This window comes from Accipiter gentilis, chromosome 31, assembly GCF_929443795.1.
Source record: "Accipiter gentilis chromosome 31, bAccGen1.1, whole genome shotgun sequence".
Lineage (NCBI taxonomy): Eukaryota > Metazoa > Chordata > Aves > Accipitriformes > Accipitridae > Astur > Astur gentilis.
In genome coordinates, this window is record NC_064910.1 from 9987176 (window position 1) to 10004893 (window position 17718).

General features: G+C 41.5%; 1 protein-coding gene across 1 annotated transcript in view; it reads left to right on the forward strand.

The window, feature by feature from the left end:
* GABRG3 (gamma-aminobutyric acid type A receptor subunit gamma3) overlaps window positions 1–17718 on the forward strand; it is a 331516-nt gene that overhangs the window by 173259 nt on the left and 140539 nt on the right. The window contains exons 5-6 of the mRNA XM_049834265.1: window positions 2771–2991; window positions 6667–6749. Of these exons, the coding sequence (XP_049690222.1) occupies window positions 2771–2991; window positions 6667–6749 (304 nt within the window). The remainder of the gene's footprint in view (window positions 1–2770; window positions 2992–6666; window positions 6750–17718) is intronic.

Below are 17718 nucleotides of genomic sequence, written 5' to 3' on the forward strand. Positions count from 1 at the left end.
GAAAAGGATTAATGGAGAGAACAAAAAGGATGAAATTGGAATTCAGATATTAAATGGAAATGTGCATTTATTTTTACTGGGAATATTTTGTTTTACAGTTTGTACATTCTGACTGAATATTTTAAATACTTTACATAAAAAAAATAGAGGTAAATTGTTGAAAAAGTCCATACAACTAATTTCAAAGAACTTTGATTGACTTTTCTTTTAAAAATGTTGCTTTGCTTCATATGACCTCAGTTTACAAAAAGAAAAATGCGTTTTTTTAAAGAACTAAATAACTCATAAGATTTGTGAACCATTTAATTTGTGTTGAAATGTTTTCATTAAGGTGAATGGAGTTACAGTGGCTCATTGCAGAGATATTTTGAATAATGATAATTTCTGGTGTGTTCTAGTTGCAGTGATAAGTAAAGGAAATGCAAAATGGGAGTTGGGCAGTGGTGTTAGCATGGCCCTGCTTCTAGGCTAATGCAATCTGTTTCTCAGCCAGAATAGTTTACCTGGATGGAAATGACAGTGATACAGTTATACTGCTCCTGGTGCCCACTTTGCTCAGATCTAACTGCAGTACCTTATCAGGACACTGTATTATGGAGCTCACAGTCTTTCTTTCCTTTGGTGTTGTAGAAATCCTAAATATGCTAAGTCCTAAAATCCTAAATATCATTAAATATGTATGATATACTAGAAGGGAATTATGGCTGCTCCTCAATTTAGTCAAAACAAAGCATTCACATAAAATAACCTCAAATATGAATATCATGCAAAAACTTGTCCCGTAAAAAGACAGCACTGTCATTAGCCAGCTGTATACAAATGGTCTTTGATTCTATAAATACTGATTCTCACATGTAAGCTAAAAAAAGCAACTCTACTCACTCAGCATTTGGAGAAACCCATAGACATGTCTGGCATATTCCTCTCTATAGAAGCTGAATGTGCCAAACTCTTGTCACTGGACTTTCAAGGACTAAAATGATACAGGATTGATTGTAAAGAAACAAGATCAGCACTGCCATCTTAAACCTGGTGAATTAAGGGTGTCCTTTTTGAATGATAAAGGTATGCTGCATACATTACATTGCATCCTTTAAGTGTATGGAGATGTGCAACTTCATGCTCATTGAGATGAAAGAAAAGTCTCTTCAGATTCAGATCTGTCAGCTTCCCTGAGAAAATGAAGCTAATAATGCAATGAAAAACCTAGTGAGATAGGTTATGAAGAAAAATAGTCCTTAATGACTTTAGTGCCTAGGCTTTAATTCCTAAGGTGATCTATTACCTGGTATTTGGATACATGCTAGCACTGCTTATGCACCTATTGATCATTTGCCATCTAAAGATGAGAGGCCCAGAGTGTGTTTTGGACTAGGATTACAGTGTCAGTGAATTAGGTTTTCTAGTGTTATAGCATCAGCTTTGGAAGGATGGCCTGCCAAAAATGTAATAGTGCAGGAGAACCAGATGGCTCTTAGCAAAAACACTGTCCTCAGTTCAGACTACACGCTCTTCTAATTATCTATAAATAAAAAAATATACAATACTGTTTGTGTAATAGCATTTCTTTTTATACCTGCCTTTTAAAAACTTAGGAATAGACAAGCAAAAATGCAATGAATGCAAGTTCAGAGTGGTCAAAGGCAAAGACATACCAGACTTTCCCCACAGCTTTAATTGTCCTTTGTTCAGATATACCAAGAGTGCATCTACCAGGGGACCTAAGGAGATGTTTTCCTCTGGATTATCCCCAGCCCCTGTATTAGCCTGCATTGTAGAGCATATGCTTTGTGTCACATCAGAAAATGCTGACCCTGTCATGGATGCAGCCAGGCCTGTGATACTGAGAAGGTCTTTCATGACACGATCAGGTGGCCATTTCCACAAGGTTCACAGGTAGACCAGTCTGGAAAGAGGAAAAGGAACATAAGCAAATCAAATGTGACCGTTCCCAGCTGCCAGTCGCTGGAACTCATAATTCAAATATTGTGGTTTACACAGTTTCTTCCATGGAGTATTAAATGCATAAATCAGTGTGTATGTTCACCTAGATCATTTTGTCTGCTTGTCCATGTGTATCTCAATTTCTGCAGTTACACCTACTATGACTGCTTACCTACAGAAAAACAGCGGTAAACATGGAGTGAAAGAAAGAATGAGATTCATGTAAATTATGACATTGAATTGCCTATTCAGAGCAGTAAGCTAGTGACCACTCAGCTTTTAGCATTTGAGGTACATGAGGTGTCTGCAAAGAAGCACCAACATGCCTTTTCAGTTCTGCTCTAGTATGGCTTGAAAAAGAGTAGCTGAATGATTGGTAACAAGCAGAACAATTAATTTACTGAATTTACACAACACCCTCCCCAAAAGGTATTGCCATAATCAAGGGAATTTACCATTCTCCAGCTTACATGTGTTGCTCTTGTTCATCTTTCACACCTCTTTTATCAGTCTGCCCTACGACAAAAAGTCTCTGCAAATTGTACCTTGTAGCTGTGACTTTTTAGAGGCAATGGAAAAGAATGTGCTAGTGCAGAAATTGTTATGGCACAGGACCAAGGCAAGTGAGATGTTTGGCCTGTTTTCTAAAGTAGCTAGAGGGGAAAGAAAAGGGAAAAAAAGGAAAAACTATTTCCGGAGTCAGTAAAAAAACAAACTGTAGCTCCATTGGCCTGATGCTCTACACCTGGATAGATCTTGTCAACCACCAAATAGCAGTGGGAGGTGTGGAACTGATTTCAATTTGTGTATCATGCTTTCATTGCAGGAATATCAAATTGATATATTTTTTGCCCAGACGTGGACAGATAGCCGTCTTCGCTTCAACAGCACCATGAAAATACTGACTCTAAACAGCAACATGGTTGGCTTGATCTGGATCCCAGACACAATATTTCGTAACTCGAAGACAGCGGAGGCTCACTGGATCACCACCCCCAACCAGCTCCTCCGCATATGGAATGATGGCAAGATCTTGTACACCCTCAGGTGAGCACTCGGCGAGGTGCAGGGCTGAAAGCTTCTCCTGCCTCTGGCATAGTTGCAGTAATTTTCAGCGGTATCTTTGTTCTCCTCTGCTGTTTTCTTCCTGGTGCTTACCTGACCGTGCTTTTCAAATACTGAAATACTCAAGCGTAAGTACTGCCTAGTTTAAAAAACAAAGTTTTGTCTTTCTAAAGAAGAAACCTTGAGAACTGGAAATAGGCCTGTCTAAATTGTAGAAGTTAGGCTTTTTAGTGCTTGCAATAAAATCAGGAGCATGTAGTCCCATAAAACCTGTCAGAAACCTTTCTGATCAGAGTTAGATGCAGGGCTGGATAAAGTATTTCTAGATTCATGCTAATGCCAATACTTGATTCTTCAAATAAATCACACTGAAAGATAGTCTGTCACATCTCATCACAAGGGTGAATTGCTGGAGGAAAGGCTTTTAGAGTTTTTCTCATCTTCGTGATATGATCGACTGTATGGTATTAGAAACACTGTATATATTTGCATAAAAAAAGCCTGTGGAAATCAAAATATGTGTTTACTTATGGAAGAGTCGAATTGCTCAGAAGGGGGTTTTGCCATAAGCCTTATTCCACACAGCAAACTGTTCCAGAAACATCCCTTTCATGCTACATTTTCTTCAGTGATTGTGTTCAGCCCTTTCAGGGCAACAGCATATTCTGATCATGCTTGCAATTGCAGTTGGGCTCAAATAGAAAGTCTTTGGCAAACAATAAGGAAGGAAATAAACAGCTGGAAGAGCTACTGATATTTTTAGTGTCCTTCCTTTCTTAGGCTTGCTCCACTGTGAAGAAGTCTTGCTTATTTCGGTAGCCTTTAGCTAAAGACTTTGGTTGATTAGGATGTCAACTCCAATACCCTCTTGGTTGTGTTGTTGGGTTTTGTTGGGGTTTTTTTCCTATTAAGCCCTGTTTAGTATTTCAGGGCAAGTCAAGTGCCTACCTAATAGTAGTTAGACTTACATACCTGTCACTAAAGAAACTATTTGTTGAATGTCTTATCTGCTTTGTCTAAAGCAGATAAGAAAGGGATAATACATAACCCAGTGGATTATTTGAATGAGCATTTTTATTTGTGAAAGATGTTTTGAGTCCTTTTCACCCACTCAGGTCAGTTTTACATAGGAGGAGCTGTTAGAATAATCATTGTTCGTTGATTACCCTGTGTAATTAAAAAACAATCTGACTTAAGTGAGTATACAGAATTGGTATGGCATGGAAGTGGTAACTACTGTATGCCCTGGTACTGTCAGGTGTTGATGAGTGTTCTGTTTTCAGGAGAAAGTGTACAAGATTCAGTTGTGCTCCACGCCTTTCCATCCTCTTCCCTGCCCACTTTTGGGTGGTGTTACGGGTGCACACATAACCAAATCCAACAGGTGTTAAAACTCAGATTTATTCTTTAGTAAAAGTTAGTTAGAAGTCCGGTAACATTTTATAAAACCACAGGCTCAATGATGTAAAGAGAATTAATACCACATGGCTGACTTAAGAATCCCCAAGATTTAAAGTGATGGCTCCAAAACGCGTGTATCACTCCCCTAAAAGCTGAGGGCTCTCTCCCTCGAGGAGTTACTTCAGGCGGTGCCCCGACCTGAGGGGGAGTCCCCAGCTGCAGACCCGCTGCTCCCAGGAGGACTGATTCCAACATGTCCTCCGGTGGGACCCCGTTTATGCCCCTGTCAAATCTGACTGGTGGTCATTTTAATCCCTATTGGCCAAGAAGGTCACCTTGGTGTACCTGGCGCCTCTCGACTGGCCAGTTCAAATTTCAACCTGCAGCCTCCAGGGTTCCTTCCCCTTCTCCCTGCCTGGGGAAGTTCCGTTTCCTGCTGGCGGGATGGGGAGGGGGCGGGGGGCAGTGTACTGCCGCAGGTGTGAACGCACTCCTGCTGTAACACTGCAAACCCTCTTCTAGTGTCAGTGCAAAACCACTCTTAAGTTCCTCACAAGTGACCTTCTCAAGAGAGAGGTTTTCTCTGTGTCGTCCAGAATCTGAGACACAAACCTTTCCCCATTCAGTTTGTTAGCTTTTGAATTAGTTTAAAAAAACAAAAGAAAGAAAGGAAGCTAGTTTGGGTTTGTGTGGAGGGGTTTTGGTATGGGGTGAGGGGCCTCAGGGCTGGCTCCTGTGTGAAGTTGCTGGAAGCTTCCCCGGCTCCCAGCCGGACCCGCCTCTGGCCCAGGCCGAGCCCCTCACTGATGGTGGTAGTGCTTCTGGGAGAACAGATTTAAGAAGGGGAACCGGTACTGAGTAGGGGAATGGGATGGGAGAGGAACCCCTCTGTGGGTACCGAGGTCAGGGAGGAAGGAAAGGAGGAGGAGCGGGGAGGAGGGGATGCCCCCGCAGCCCGCGGTGAGGCAGCAGGCTGTCCCCCCCAGCCCATGGAGGGGAGAGGGGGAGCAGAGGCCCCCCAAGATGGCTGCCACTCCATGGGATAGGCCGTGCTGGAGCAGGCTGGGACTGAAGGACTGCAGCCCACAGGAGGGACCCACGGCAGGGAAGTTTGTGAGGAACTGCAGCCCGTGGAAGGGACCCACACGTTGGACAAGTTGGTGGAGAACTGTCTCCCACAGGAGACCCCCCACGGCAGAGCAGGGCCCGAGTGCGGAGTCCTCCTCCCCTGAGGAGGAAGGAGCGGCAGAGACAAGGGGTGAGGAACTGACCCCAACCCCCATTGCCAGGGGGAGGAGGGAGAGAGAACCGGGAGGGGGGTTGAGCCAGGCAGGAGGGAAGGATGGCAGGAAGGTGTTCTGAGGTTGGGGTTTACTTCTCATTATCCTACTCTGTTTTGATTGGTAGTATATTACATTGATAGTGCTTTTTCCCCTACTTGAGTCTGTCTTTTGCCCATGACCATAATTGCTAGTGATCCCTCCCAGTCCTTGTCTTGACCCACGAGCTTTTCTTTATATTTTCTCCTCCTCATCCCACTGGGGCCAGAGGGGAGGAGTGAGCAAGTGGCTTCGTGGCGCTTTGTTGCCGGCTGGGCTGAAACTATGACAGAAGCCAACAAAAAAACCTCATGACCTACCCTGGCTCCATAAATTCAGACATGCAATTAATGTAGTGTCTGTTTCCTGAAAAAAGACTGTATAATAAACTAGCACTTAATGCAATCTACCTGGGTAAATAGATTTACTTTGTAAGCTATCAGGCTGAAGATTATCTGTTTTTAATAGTAATTTTAAAATCTATTTTAAAATACAGAGACACCCCAAAATGATTGAAAGAATATTAAGTTCACACTATAAGTAAATGTGGAGAATGTTCCTTATTAGATTCTTTATGAGGTTTTAATTTTGTAGAATTACATACCAGCATATCAGCCATATTTCCTTTGTAAAGAATAGTTGTTTCCATCCCACATCCTTCAATGATGATTTGCCTAGAGAAAAACATATGCACAGATTTGTTGGGATCAAGAAACTCTTAATGATGTGTCTGAAATTATTTGTTGGTTTAGATAATTATTATTGTTTTGGATCAGGTCTAAATAGCCAATGAACAATTTGCAAATATAGTCCCTTCCTTTCAGGCCTTACTTACAGATGTCAAAGCGCTCTTGCATGATACCTAAGGTTACCCTGCCTCCTCCTCTGACTGTTCATTGTGCTGATGTGTAGTAACAGACACTTGGTTTCTCCATAGGCTTACCATCAATGCTGAGTGCCAGCTGCAGCTGCACAATTTCCCAATGGATGAACATTCATGTCCTCTGATATTCTCTAGCTGTAAGTACTGCTTTAATGCCTTATTGTTGTATAGACCTAGTATGCAGAGGCACGAGTTTAATTCTGATGTCTCAGGTTGTTCAACACGTATAGGAAGTTTAGGTTTGCTTAAATATTGAGGGAACTTTTGCTTTCCTCTCTAGCAGTCCTGGTCGATGGACTTATGCCATGAAGTCTTCTGCAGATTTACTCTGTTTTTTGCCAGAACCAGCCTTTTTAGTTGATACTATAGTCACACTTTCAGCAGAAGCAGATATTCATACTAGTCTGTGCTATGTTAATCTATACAATCACATGACATGGAAATGAGAATAGAAATTACAGTTTTCTTTAGGAGGTGCACAGCCTGGGGACATGCCCAGCAATCTCTGAACATCTGAGTTTATAGCAAGTAGCATGGTAATGCCTCTCTGTTCCATAATAAAAGTAAATGGTGTAACTACTGTAAATCTCATTTTCCTTTTATTGCTCAGCTTGTCCAGTAGTCCCAATGTTGTATTGTATGTAGTGGTGTTGGTATATTTATAACCTACCCAACAGGCAAAACAAATACATTGGTGAAACAGATGGAAAACAAAAGTCAGGTGAGTTAATCCTGAGGTCCAACATTACTGTGAGGAAAAGTTATTTTCATGCCGATTCATCTGAAAAAGCTTGAGAGCTGTCTGCTTATGGGTACACCTGCACAGTTTTGTAATCCAAAGTCACACAATGCAAATGTTTTACAAACATTTTAAAAGAGTGTCCACTAAAGATTTTTCTTTTGATAAACTCCAAGACTTGGGATCTGTGTTCTCCAAAAGCGAATGGGAAATGTATTGTTTTGTCTTTCTATTTAGAAAATAGCTTTTTCGCCATCAGCTCTTAAAAAGTGATAGAAGAATAACACTATTTAATGTCTTCATAATAGGTATGCTGTTGTGAAAGTAGTGTATTGATTTCCATTTGTGAATAGTATACAAACAGTGATCCTCAATCAGATACTAGATTTGAATTTCAGCTGATCCAGGGTGCATTCTTCTTTTTCACCAGGAAAATGTTTAAAATTCTGCCAGTGTAAACATCTCCTTTTCCCCAAAAACATTATCACTATGTTGCCATTTTTTATGATTTATGTATATAAGTGATCCTGGGCAAAAATACACAGTGGTGTGTTTAATTCAGATGTGTGGAATATATGCATACTCAACTGAACAAGAGGCAGATAGCTCCCGAATGAGCTTTCCTACTAATGAACACTTGTCACTGAACTATATGCACCTCAGCTATCTTTAGTTACTGCATACAGCTACTCTTACCTCGTGGCAACCTGCCGTTGATTTGCTGAGGTACCTGGAAAGGAGTGTGTGATCTTAAAAATTAATTCCCAGTCCAGAGATACTAATTAAACCTACCACATAAATTTGATAGGTCCTGCGCTAGCAATAACCAAAGAAGGTGAACTCTAATAAACAGGGAAGTTGCTTCAAACCTTGCATTCCCTAAGTGCTAGGCAGTTGCTGAGTGCAAGTTATGCTCTGTGTTTTTTGTTTAAAGAGAGAGGATATCAGTGGGAACTTCAGAAGGCTCCGCTTTATGGCAAAGTTTCAAATACATCTTGATTTACAGAGGTTCCTCCTAATTTAGACCTATTAGCTCGGAGCCCTTCTGCCCTTGAAAACACATGTATTACCATTGTAAATGCACTAGAATCTGAGGAGATGGAGATTACATGGGATCAAGCAGAAGCTGAATGTGTCACAGTTTCTATGTGCGTTCTTTGTAGTTTCTTGCCAGATGGAGAAACCAATGGAGGAATATTCAAGTAGTGTTTTATAGTTTTGTCAAGCTTTTTGTTCATAATGATAACAAGGGTTTATTTCTTTAGGTTCATACTGAATTGTGTTCTTTTCATTGAACACTTTTAGCACTACTATTATCATAATAGTAGGACGTCTCCTGTGTGATTTGTTTGTTTCATAATTTGGTTGTATTTTCAGTGTTGCGTACATTCATAGCAGTCCCAAGATACATGGCACTCAGTGGGACTTATGAAGTGAATGACTGAGTGAATGCCTGAATGATTTATTGCTGCCTGCTATGACAAGTTTCTGAGAGGCCAAGCTGATTATGGATTCCAAGATGTATGTCTTTGAATAAAATAAAAATGGTTGTAGAATTCAGAGCACAGATCCATTTCTCCCTGCATCCCTTTCGTTTGTTCCCCAGCACACAGACAAATTTTTGCAGTTTCCACTGTAGGCAAGCACAAAAAAGCACAAGTTTTGGAGAATATTCCCTGCATCTCTATACACACATGAACAAGGTTAATATTTTAAATTTCTTACTTTTTACATAAATTTCCCTTGATGCATCAGAAATGTGAAACTAATCTCAAATAGTTTCTGCGGTATTTTCCTCTAGTGCAAACTAATTCACACCCTAACCCGGTTGTTGCTTTGGGGACAGTTGATGCTCCTTTGGTGGGAGTACTGAGCTCTACTTGGTCTGGTTGCCAGAATGAATAAGGAGAAAAGAGCATCTTAGAAATGAGAGACCATCTCAGTAAGCTAACAGGGGTTAGTAAAACCTTCCTACACCTTCCTGTGGAAAATCTTGTTCAATAACAGTTCCTGAAGCATTCTAGTCTCTTTTATAGGAATTAGAAAGTATTGAAATAATTTGAAAGCTCTTTACTCTCTGTGCAAGTTTTGTATGTGCTTCAGGTGACGTGACGAGATGAATCATCTAGCATATTAGGGCATGTGGTAGGCGTGTGTCTTGTTGCTGTCCTTGCATAGATGTGTGCTTAGCACACTCCTGTGGAAAGTTGAGCCCAATGGCATAACGCAGGGTTGCTGTGCAACGTGACAGCTCTTTCCCAGTCTGTGTACCACACTGGTTTGATCAACGACATGTGGCAAGCAGGATTCCTTAATACAGAGATGCTACAACATTCGCATCAATGCCTGTGCATGGTATGAATGTGAGTTTCCCTGTGAATGTGAAGAAAGAATCAATGCTGTGACTTGATCCCACTGTATCAATTTTTAATAGAGTTTGCTCTATATGATCACATTTTCTTCATATGGTTTTGAAGTACTATATACTACGGCATAAAAATATTGTGTTAGTGTGGTCCTTCATGTAGGTTAATTTATCCTCCTGAGCCAAGGGAGGCTCCTGTACTACTTTTGGTACTCAATTAGCATATCAAACTGTCTTGGTTATCTTATGCATCACTGATTTGAGTATTGGGGAAATAATTTCAGGATTCTGCCATAAAATTCAGTTTATTGAGGTAGTTAAGATTCACATGAGCATCAGTAAGGAAGAGGAGGTATTCTGTCTGAAGGACAATGTCAGCACAAGAATATACAAATAAGACACAGACAGCAAAATGTAGGCTGGAAATAAGAAGTAAAGCAAAATTAATTGTGGAACTCCTACCATAGGATACTGTGGGTGCTAAAATTTTATAAGGATTCAAAAGTGTTTGGACAAGTCATTTAAAGAAAAATCCATTGGGAGCTTTTAAGCATAATGAGATCACTCTGTACTAATGGTCACCATTTTTTTTTTATTCTGAGGGAGTAAGAGCATTTCAGATTAAACAGGCAAAAGTGGCTGTATGGCTAAGCTACTTGCAGGAACTATTTTCTGTTAAAGTCATCACATGACTCGTTTCCAGCTGGCCTACATGGTTTTGGTTTTCCTTTGTCAGCCACTGCTGGAACTGTTGAATGTTCTGGATTTTCTGAATTTGGGAGGACTAGGCACACTGCAGAATAATGTAAGCATGTTTGTACCCACACCTGCACAACGGTTAATTGTTTGAGGTGTTCATTTTTTTCAGCCCAGAACAGACCTTCACCTCCTCTCCCCATCCACATGCTCAAGATTAACTTAAATTCATGACACTCCTTCAGGTGACAGCATATGACAGCCATACCGAAATGAAGGTGACAAACCCATTACACCCAATTGAAACAATCAGGTCAACTAACTTTTTAATTATGTACAAGGAGCTTTATGGTGGGGATCTGTGCTAGCTGCATACCTGAGGTCTGAAACAATCTGTAAGGCCATGCTTCAGGCTTTATCAGATGCTGTAATATTGAGCTGCAGTGCAAATGCCAGAATAAAAATAATAAGACTGAATTGATTAATGGGTTTTCATTGCTTTATTTTTCTTGCTGCTGTTCTGATAAAACTGCAGACACTGTTGTTCATTTTAAAAAGCACCTTAGATTTTGGCAATAGAAATGATGACATTTTTTGTAGCCAATTACTTATCTTTTCCCTAGTGAGAAAGTCTACAGTGCCCTGAGTTGCCCAGTGCTGGAGGATTGCTGCAAGGCAGGAAAAGGTGGGCATGCCTGGAATGCTATTCCTACTGCAAACACTAAAATATACACACAAAAGTTCACAAACAATTCAAGTGTTTTCAGTTCAGTGGAAAATAGGGGAAAGCAAAAATTCCAGCTCTTGATGGTCCAGTTTGCTCAGTCAGGTCTTAAAACATATATTTTTAGCCTTCTAAAATTTCAAGTTCTTTTTTTGTTTTTTTTTTAAGTGATGTATAAAAGCATGCAAAGTATTGCAGAAAAAAGTAAGAAAATGTGAAATGCATTTTAAAGAAATTCATCCAAATCTAACATAGTGTTTGAAAGAAACAGATCCCGTCTTTCTAAATATAAACTCAGTTCAATCAAATGTTACCCCTTTGAACATGAAACCTCTTATGGATATGCAATCAGTACTTTGAGCCTATCATTAATTTTCTAACAGAACTAGCTGTCATCGCCAATTTTAATATGTTTCTCCTAGCCTGGAAATGTAAATGCTGGTTTTGTGGAATGAGGTGTGCTTTGTTTCATCTCATGTATCATGAGCAGAATCATTAATAAAGTCTGAGGGCAGAATTTTACTCCTGATGAAGAACAGGCCAGAAGGAACACAGCTTAATGTTCATATATCTCAAGAGGAGTTTCATTAAAGATGCTGGGAAGGCATTGCAATGTGCAGAAAAAGCTTTAATCCACATCTAACCTTCCCGTCCGTGCTCTCTGTAATGGGCTGAACCAGATCATGGGGAATCAATGGAATTCTTGATCCAGGTTTTGTGATGAGCATATTTTATCTATTGTAGCTTTTTCCTCTTCCAGGAAGGTAGAAATTAAGGTACTGGGATGCATCCATCCTTCTCTTCAGAAGGCTGTCTTTTTCAGATAATAGTAAATATAGAGAGGTCTTATAGAGAGGAAAAAAGAAATATATTTATGGAAAATTTGGCCTTTGAAAGTTTCCTCCCAAACCCTGTATTTAGCATATGACTTGTGTCATGTATGACAATTCATGAATACAATACCTGAAGCATATCTGTGATAAATTCCTCCTCTAAGTCATCTGCTAATCCCTCTTACACACAGACATTTCCATATCTTCTTATTTCTGTTGCCCTTTTTTAGACTTTACTGTTTTCATTACATATTTTTTCAAATAACTTGGTTCGTGTGCAAGGCAGTATTCAAAGACAAGTTGACCATTCCAGAGATTTATGGAGTGCATGATTCTGTGGGGATCTTCTTTGCTTTTGTTAACCTGTAAGCATTAATGTTTCTAAGCATCTTTTTCCTGAGGTACCCACAATGACACCTGGATATAGTGAATTTGAAAGATGTTGTAGTCCTATGTGAGTAATTTAATTTCTTCATTCCAACAGCCATTTTTAATTTCTTCATTCCAACAGCCGTTCTGAGTGTAATCTGCTACTGCATTGCTTAGTTGTTAACTCTCCTTAGGTTTCCCTAAAATTCCCTGCAGGTGTTTCTTTTTTATCTGACATAAATAATGTATTGTTTCTTAAGGAGTCAAATATTTATCCGTTTGACTACTTACTACTGGCTAATTCACTACTACTTTTCAGTGTGTGACTCAATACATTTCTCAATATGTAAGAGACACTGCATTAAGTATCTTTTAGATTTTTATGACTCTCTATTTTATAGCCAAGACAGGACTCATAAAAATTTTACAAATTAGTTTGCATTGGAACTTTAGCTAATTTTTATCTAATTGATACAATAGGATGTGCTATAGATCTATGAAATTGGTCAAATTCATCCATGGTATAAGTACATTCACTGTAAAGTTACACTTTCTAAATCTAATTTATGGTAGATTCATGCCAAACTATTGCATATTGTAACTATTAGTGTGGCACTACTGTTTCCATTAGTTTTCTGTCTCATTGCTCAAGGTGTATCAGAGACACCTTTCTAAACACTTATAGTATGATTCAATGCTGGTTTCAAATTTATACAATATTTTGTGATATAAGAGTAATAGACTTAAAACAATCTGATATTAGATCTAACAGCCATCAATACATAAATGACCTCTGTTTCGCAGAAAAAGCAGCAAAACTTCCCTGAGGTAGAGGGTTGTCTGTTGCCTCCCTGATGATCAGGGATTGTTGATGGCAGTGGTTAATTCATGTATTATCCCTTGCTCTTCTGTTCCTCACAAAGTGCAAAGATTTTGGCCTAGTAGCAGACCGAATGTCTCTCTCCTTTTATAGTGACTCTTGAGATTTTTCTCCATGAGATTGAAGGCTCCTCTGGAGAGGCAGCAGCTGCCGTTACTTCCAGCAAAATTGAGACCCTAGAGTAAAACTACAGCAAGTACTAATTAGTGAAGCCTAAAATGCTTAACTCATGATATCTTGGGTCCAGAAAACTCTACCTGAGACAATCTGGATTGATGGTAGGCTATTCCAGGAACTTGGCATCTACCCCAGTTTTGCAGTGGTCTTCCAAGGATCCTTGGTGTCTCCATTTACCCTGCATGGTTGCCTGAGGAAGATGGGAGACCTGTGTAACTGCACAAACTCTCTAGGCAATCTGCTGCAGAACCCAAAAAATGCTCTTATTCCAGGATCTGAAGATTAGGATAGGCGACTGTATTTCAGGGACAGGACCCCCCAGCTCTGACTTATGTTTAAACAAGGAGACTGGAAGTCCCAGAAATCCCAAGTGCAGTCTAGCTTCTCAAAGCAACCAGTCTTATTTTTCTAAATTTTCTCTTAGTAAGATTAAAAAAAAATAAAAAAATCAGTACCAAAAACAATTTTAGAAAAGACAAAACCTGCCTGTGAGCCATTTGTTTTTGGCAAGAATATATGTAACTAAGTTATGCTTATGGTGTCAGGAGAAAATAAGAGAAAATGCTGAAGCAAGGCAGGTGGCTAGTTGCATGTCTGACAGCTGAATGCATCAGCAAAAGGCCCTGGAGTCCCTGCCATGTGACAATCATTGTTAGTTCCCATGATTTCATCACAGGTCTCATGATATTCAGTGTTTACTTGAAGCCAAAACCCCTTTAAGCATGTTGTGCCAATGCAAGCTTTTCTTTTTTTTTTGACAAACATTTGACAGTGTGACACAAATGCGCCACAGGCAGGAAGAAAATAACTTTCTCACTCTAATGTAATGTAACACCTATTATACACTACATACTTATGTTATTGTTAATTGCTTATTTAGGCGTGTGATAACTGGCTTGCAAATTAATCTGATCTTTATGGAGAGGCTGGTCCATAACTTGTAAGCCCCTGGCAGCCCTGCATTTATAACTTCTGACTTTCAGAGCTCATATTTGTGAAATACAGAGCATCAGCAGACAGTCACACTCCTTTGCATCATATCTTTTAACAGGAGAAGGAATGACTGGTTTTGGCACTCTGTAACAATTGCATCACAGGACAATGTAGCCATGTTGTATCAGCCACCTTGTAGCCATCAATGACTGGAATGCGGCTATTGATGGCTACAAGCTCGTCAGAAGGGACAGGCGAGGAAGAAGGGTTGGAGGAGTTGCCCTCTACATCAAGAAATGGTTTGAGTGTGAAGAGCTGTCTCTGAAGAGTAGCCATGAGCAGGTGAGAATTAGAGACCAAGGCAACAAAGGGAATCTTGTAGTTGGTGTCTGCTACAGGCCACCCAATCAAGGGGAGCCTATTGACAAAGCCTTTTAACTCCAGCTGCAGAAGGCATCACGCTCACAGGCTCTCGTCCTGCTGGGGGACTTCAGCCACCCTGACATCTGCTGGAAAAGTAGCATGGTGAGCTGTAGGCAATCCAGGAGACTCCTGGAGTGTGTTGAGGATAACTTATTAAGCCAGGTAATAGACAGCGCTACCAGAGGGGATGCGATACTGGACCTGATGGTCACCAACACAAGTGAGCTAATCGGTGATGGCAATATTGGAAACAGCCTGGGCTACAGTGATCATGCACTGGTGGAGTTCACAGTCCTGAGGGATATGGGTCAAGTCAAGAGTAAAGTCAGGACCCTGAATTTTAGGAAAGCAAACTTCCAGCTGTTCAAAGAGTTAGTCAATAGGACCCATGGGAAACAGCCCTCAGGAACAAGGGAGCAGAAGAGAGCTGGCAGATCTTTAAGGAGGCTTTCCATAGAGCGCAAGAGCTCTTGATCCCCAGGTGTAAGAAATCAGGCAAGGAAGGCAAGAGACCACCATGGCTGAGTCAAGATCTGCTGGTCAAACTAAAGGGCAAGAAGGAATTGTACAGGCAGTAGAAGCAGGGACAGGTACCCTGGGAAGAGTATAGGGATGCTGCCTGGTTGTGTAGGGATGGGGTCAGGAAGGCCAAGGCATGGATGGAGCTGAACTTGGCAAGGGATGCAAAGAATAATAAGAAGGGCTTCTACAGGTATGTCAGCCAGAAAAGGAAGGTCAAAGTATATCCCGCCCTCGATGAGCAAGACTGGCAAACTGGTAACAATGGACAAGGAGAAGGCTGAGGTACTCAACACATTTTTTGCCCCAGTCTTCTCTGGCAACCTCTGTTCCCCCACCTCTCGTGTGGATGGACTGCAAGGCAGAGACTGGGGGAGCAAAGTCCCTCCCACTGTAAGAGAAGATCAGGTTCAAGACCACCTGAGGAACCTGAACAAATTGAAGTCTGTGGGACCTGAGAAGATGCATCCCAGAGTCCTGAGGGATTTGGCTGAGGTAGTTGCCAAGCCACTCTCCATGATATTTGGAAAGTCATGGCAGTCAGGTGAAGTCCCTGGTGACTGGAGAAAGGGAAACATAGCACCCATTTTTAAAAAGGGTAGAAAGGAGGACCCTGGGAACTACTGACCAGTCAGCCTCACCTCTGTGACTTGGAAGATCATGGAACAGATCGTCCTGGAAGCTATGCTAAGGCACATGGAGGATGGGGAGAGGATTCGAGACTGCCAGCACGGCTTCACCAAGGGCAACTCCTGCCTGACCAACCTAGTGGCCTTCTATGATGGAGTGACTACATCAGTGGAAGAGGGAAGAGCTATGAATGTCATCCACCTGGACTTCTGTAAGGCCTTTGACATGGTCCACCCTAAGTTCCTTCTCTCTAAATTGGAGAGATATGGATTTGATGGGTGGACTGTTTGGTGGATGAGGAATTGATTGGATGGTTGCTTCCAGAGGGCAGTGGTCAACGGGTTAATGTCCAGATGGAGATCAGTGACAAGTAGTTGTTGTGATATAACCCCAGCCAGCAACTAAGCACCACACAAACGCTCACTCATTCCCCCCCACCCAGTGGGATGGGGGAGAAAATTGGGAAAAGAAGTAAAACTCGTGGGTTGAGATAAGAATGGTTTAATAGCACAGAAAAGAAGAAACTAATAATGATACCACTAATAAAATGACAACAGCAATAATGAGAGGATTGGAATGTACAAATGACGCGCAGTGCAATTGCTCACCACCTGCCAGTCGACACACAGCTAGTCCCCGAGCGGCGATCCCCCACCCCCACTCCCCCCAGATTATATACTAGATGTGACGTCACATGGTATGGAATACCCTGTTGGCTGCTTTGGGTCAGCTGCCCTGGCTGTGTCCTGTGCCAACTTCTTGTGCCCCTCCAGCTTTCTCGCTGGCTGGGCATGAGAAGCTGAAAAATCCTTGACTTTAGACTAAACACTACTTAGCAACAACTGAAAACATCAGCGTTATCAACATTCATCGCATACTGAACTCAAAACATAGCACTGTACCAGCTACTAGGAAGACAACTCTATCCCAGCTGAAACCAGGACAGTGGTGTCCCTCGGGGTCCATACTGGGACCAGTACTGTTTAATATCTTCATCAGTGACATAGACAGTGGGGTTGAGTACACCCTCAGCAAGGTTGCAGATGACATCAAGCTGAGTGGTGTGTTTGACACACCCGAGGGATGGGATGCCATCCAGAGGGACCTGGACAAGCTCAGTAAGTGGGCCCCTGTGAACCTCATGAGGTTCAAGAAGGCCAAGTGCAAGGTCCTGCACCTGCGTCAGGGCAATCCCTGGTATCAATACAGGCTGCCCCTCTGCTCTGCTCTGGTGAGACCCCACCTGCAGTACTGCAGCCAGCTCTGGAGTTCTCAGCATAGGAAAGACATGGATCTGTTGGAGTGGGTCCAGAGGAGGGCCACAAAAATGATCAGAGGGATGGAACACCTCTCCTATGAAGAAAGGCTGAAAGAGTTGGCATTGTTCAGCCTGGAGAAGAGAATGCTTCAGAGAGACCTTACTGCGGCCTTTCAGTACTTGAAGGAGGCTTATAAGAAAGATGGGGACAAACTTTTTAGCAGGGCCTGTTGTGATAGGACAAGGGGTAATGGTTTTAAACTAAGCGAGGGTAGATTTAGACTAGATTTAAGGAAGAAATTTTTTACAATGAGGGTGGTGAAACACTGGAACAGGTTGCCCAGAGAGGTGGTAGATGCCTCATCCCTGGAAACATTCAAGGTCAGGTTGAAGATGTCCCTGCTCGCTGCAGGGAGGGTTGGACTAGATGACCTTTAAAGGTCCCTTCCAACCCAAACTATTCTGTGATTCTGTGAATGTGGGGACACTGGAATAGAAATTTTTGTGCACTCTCAGTTAGGGAGTCATGGCAATCCATTCTATAAATAAAGAATTGTCTG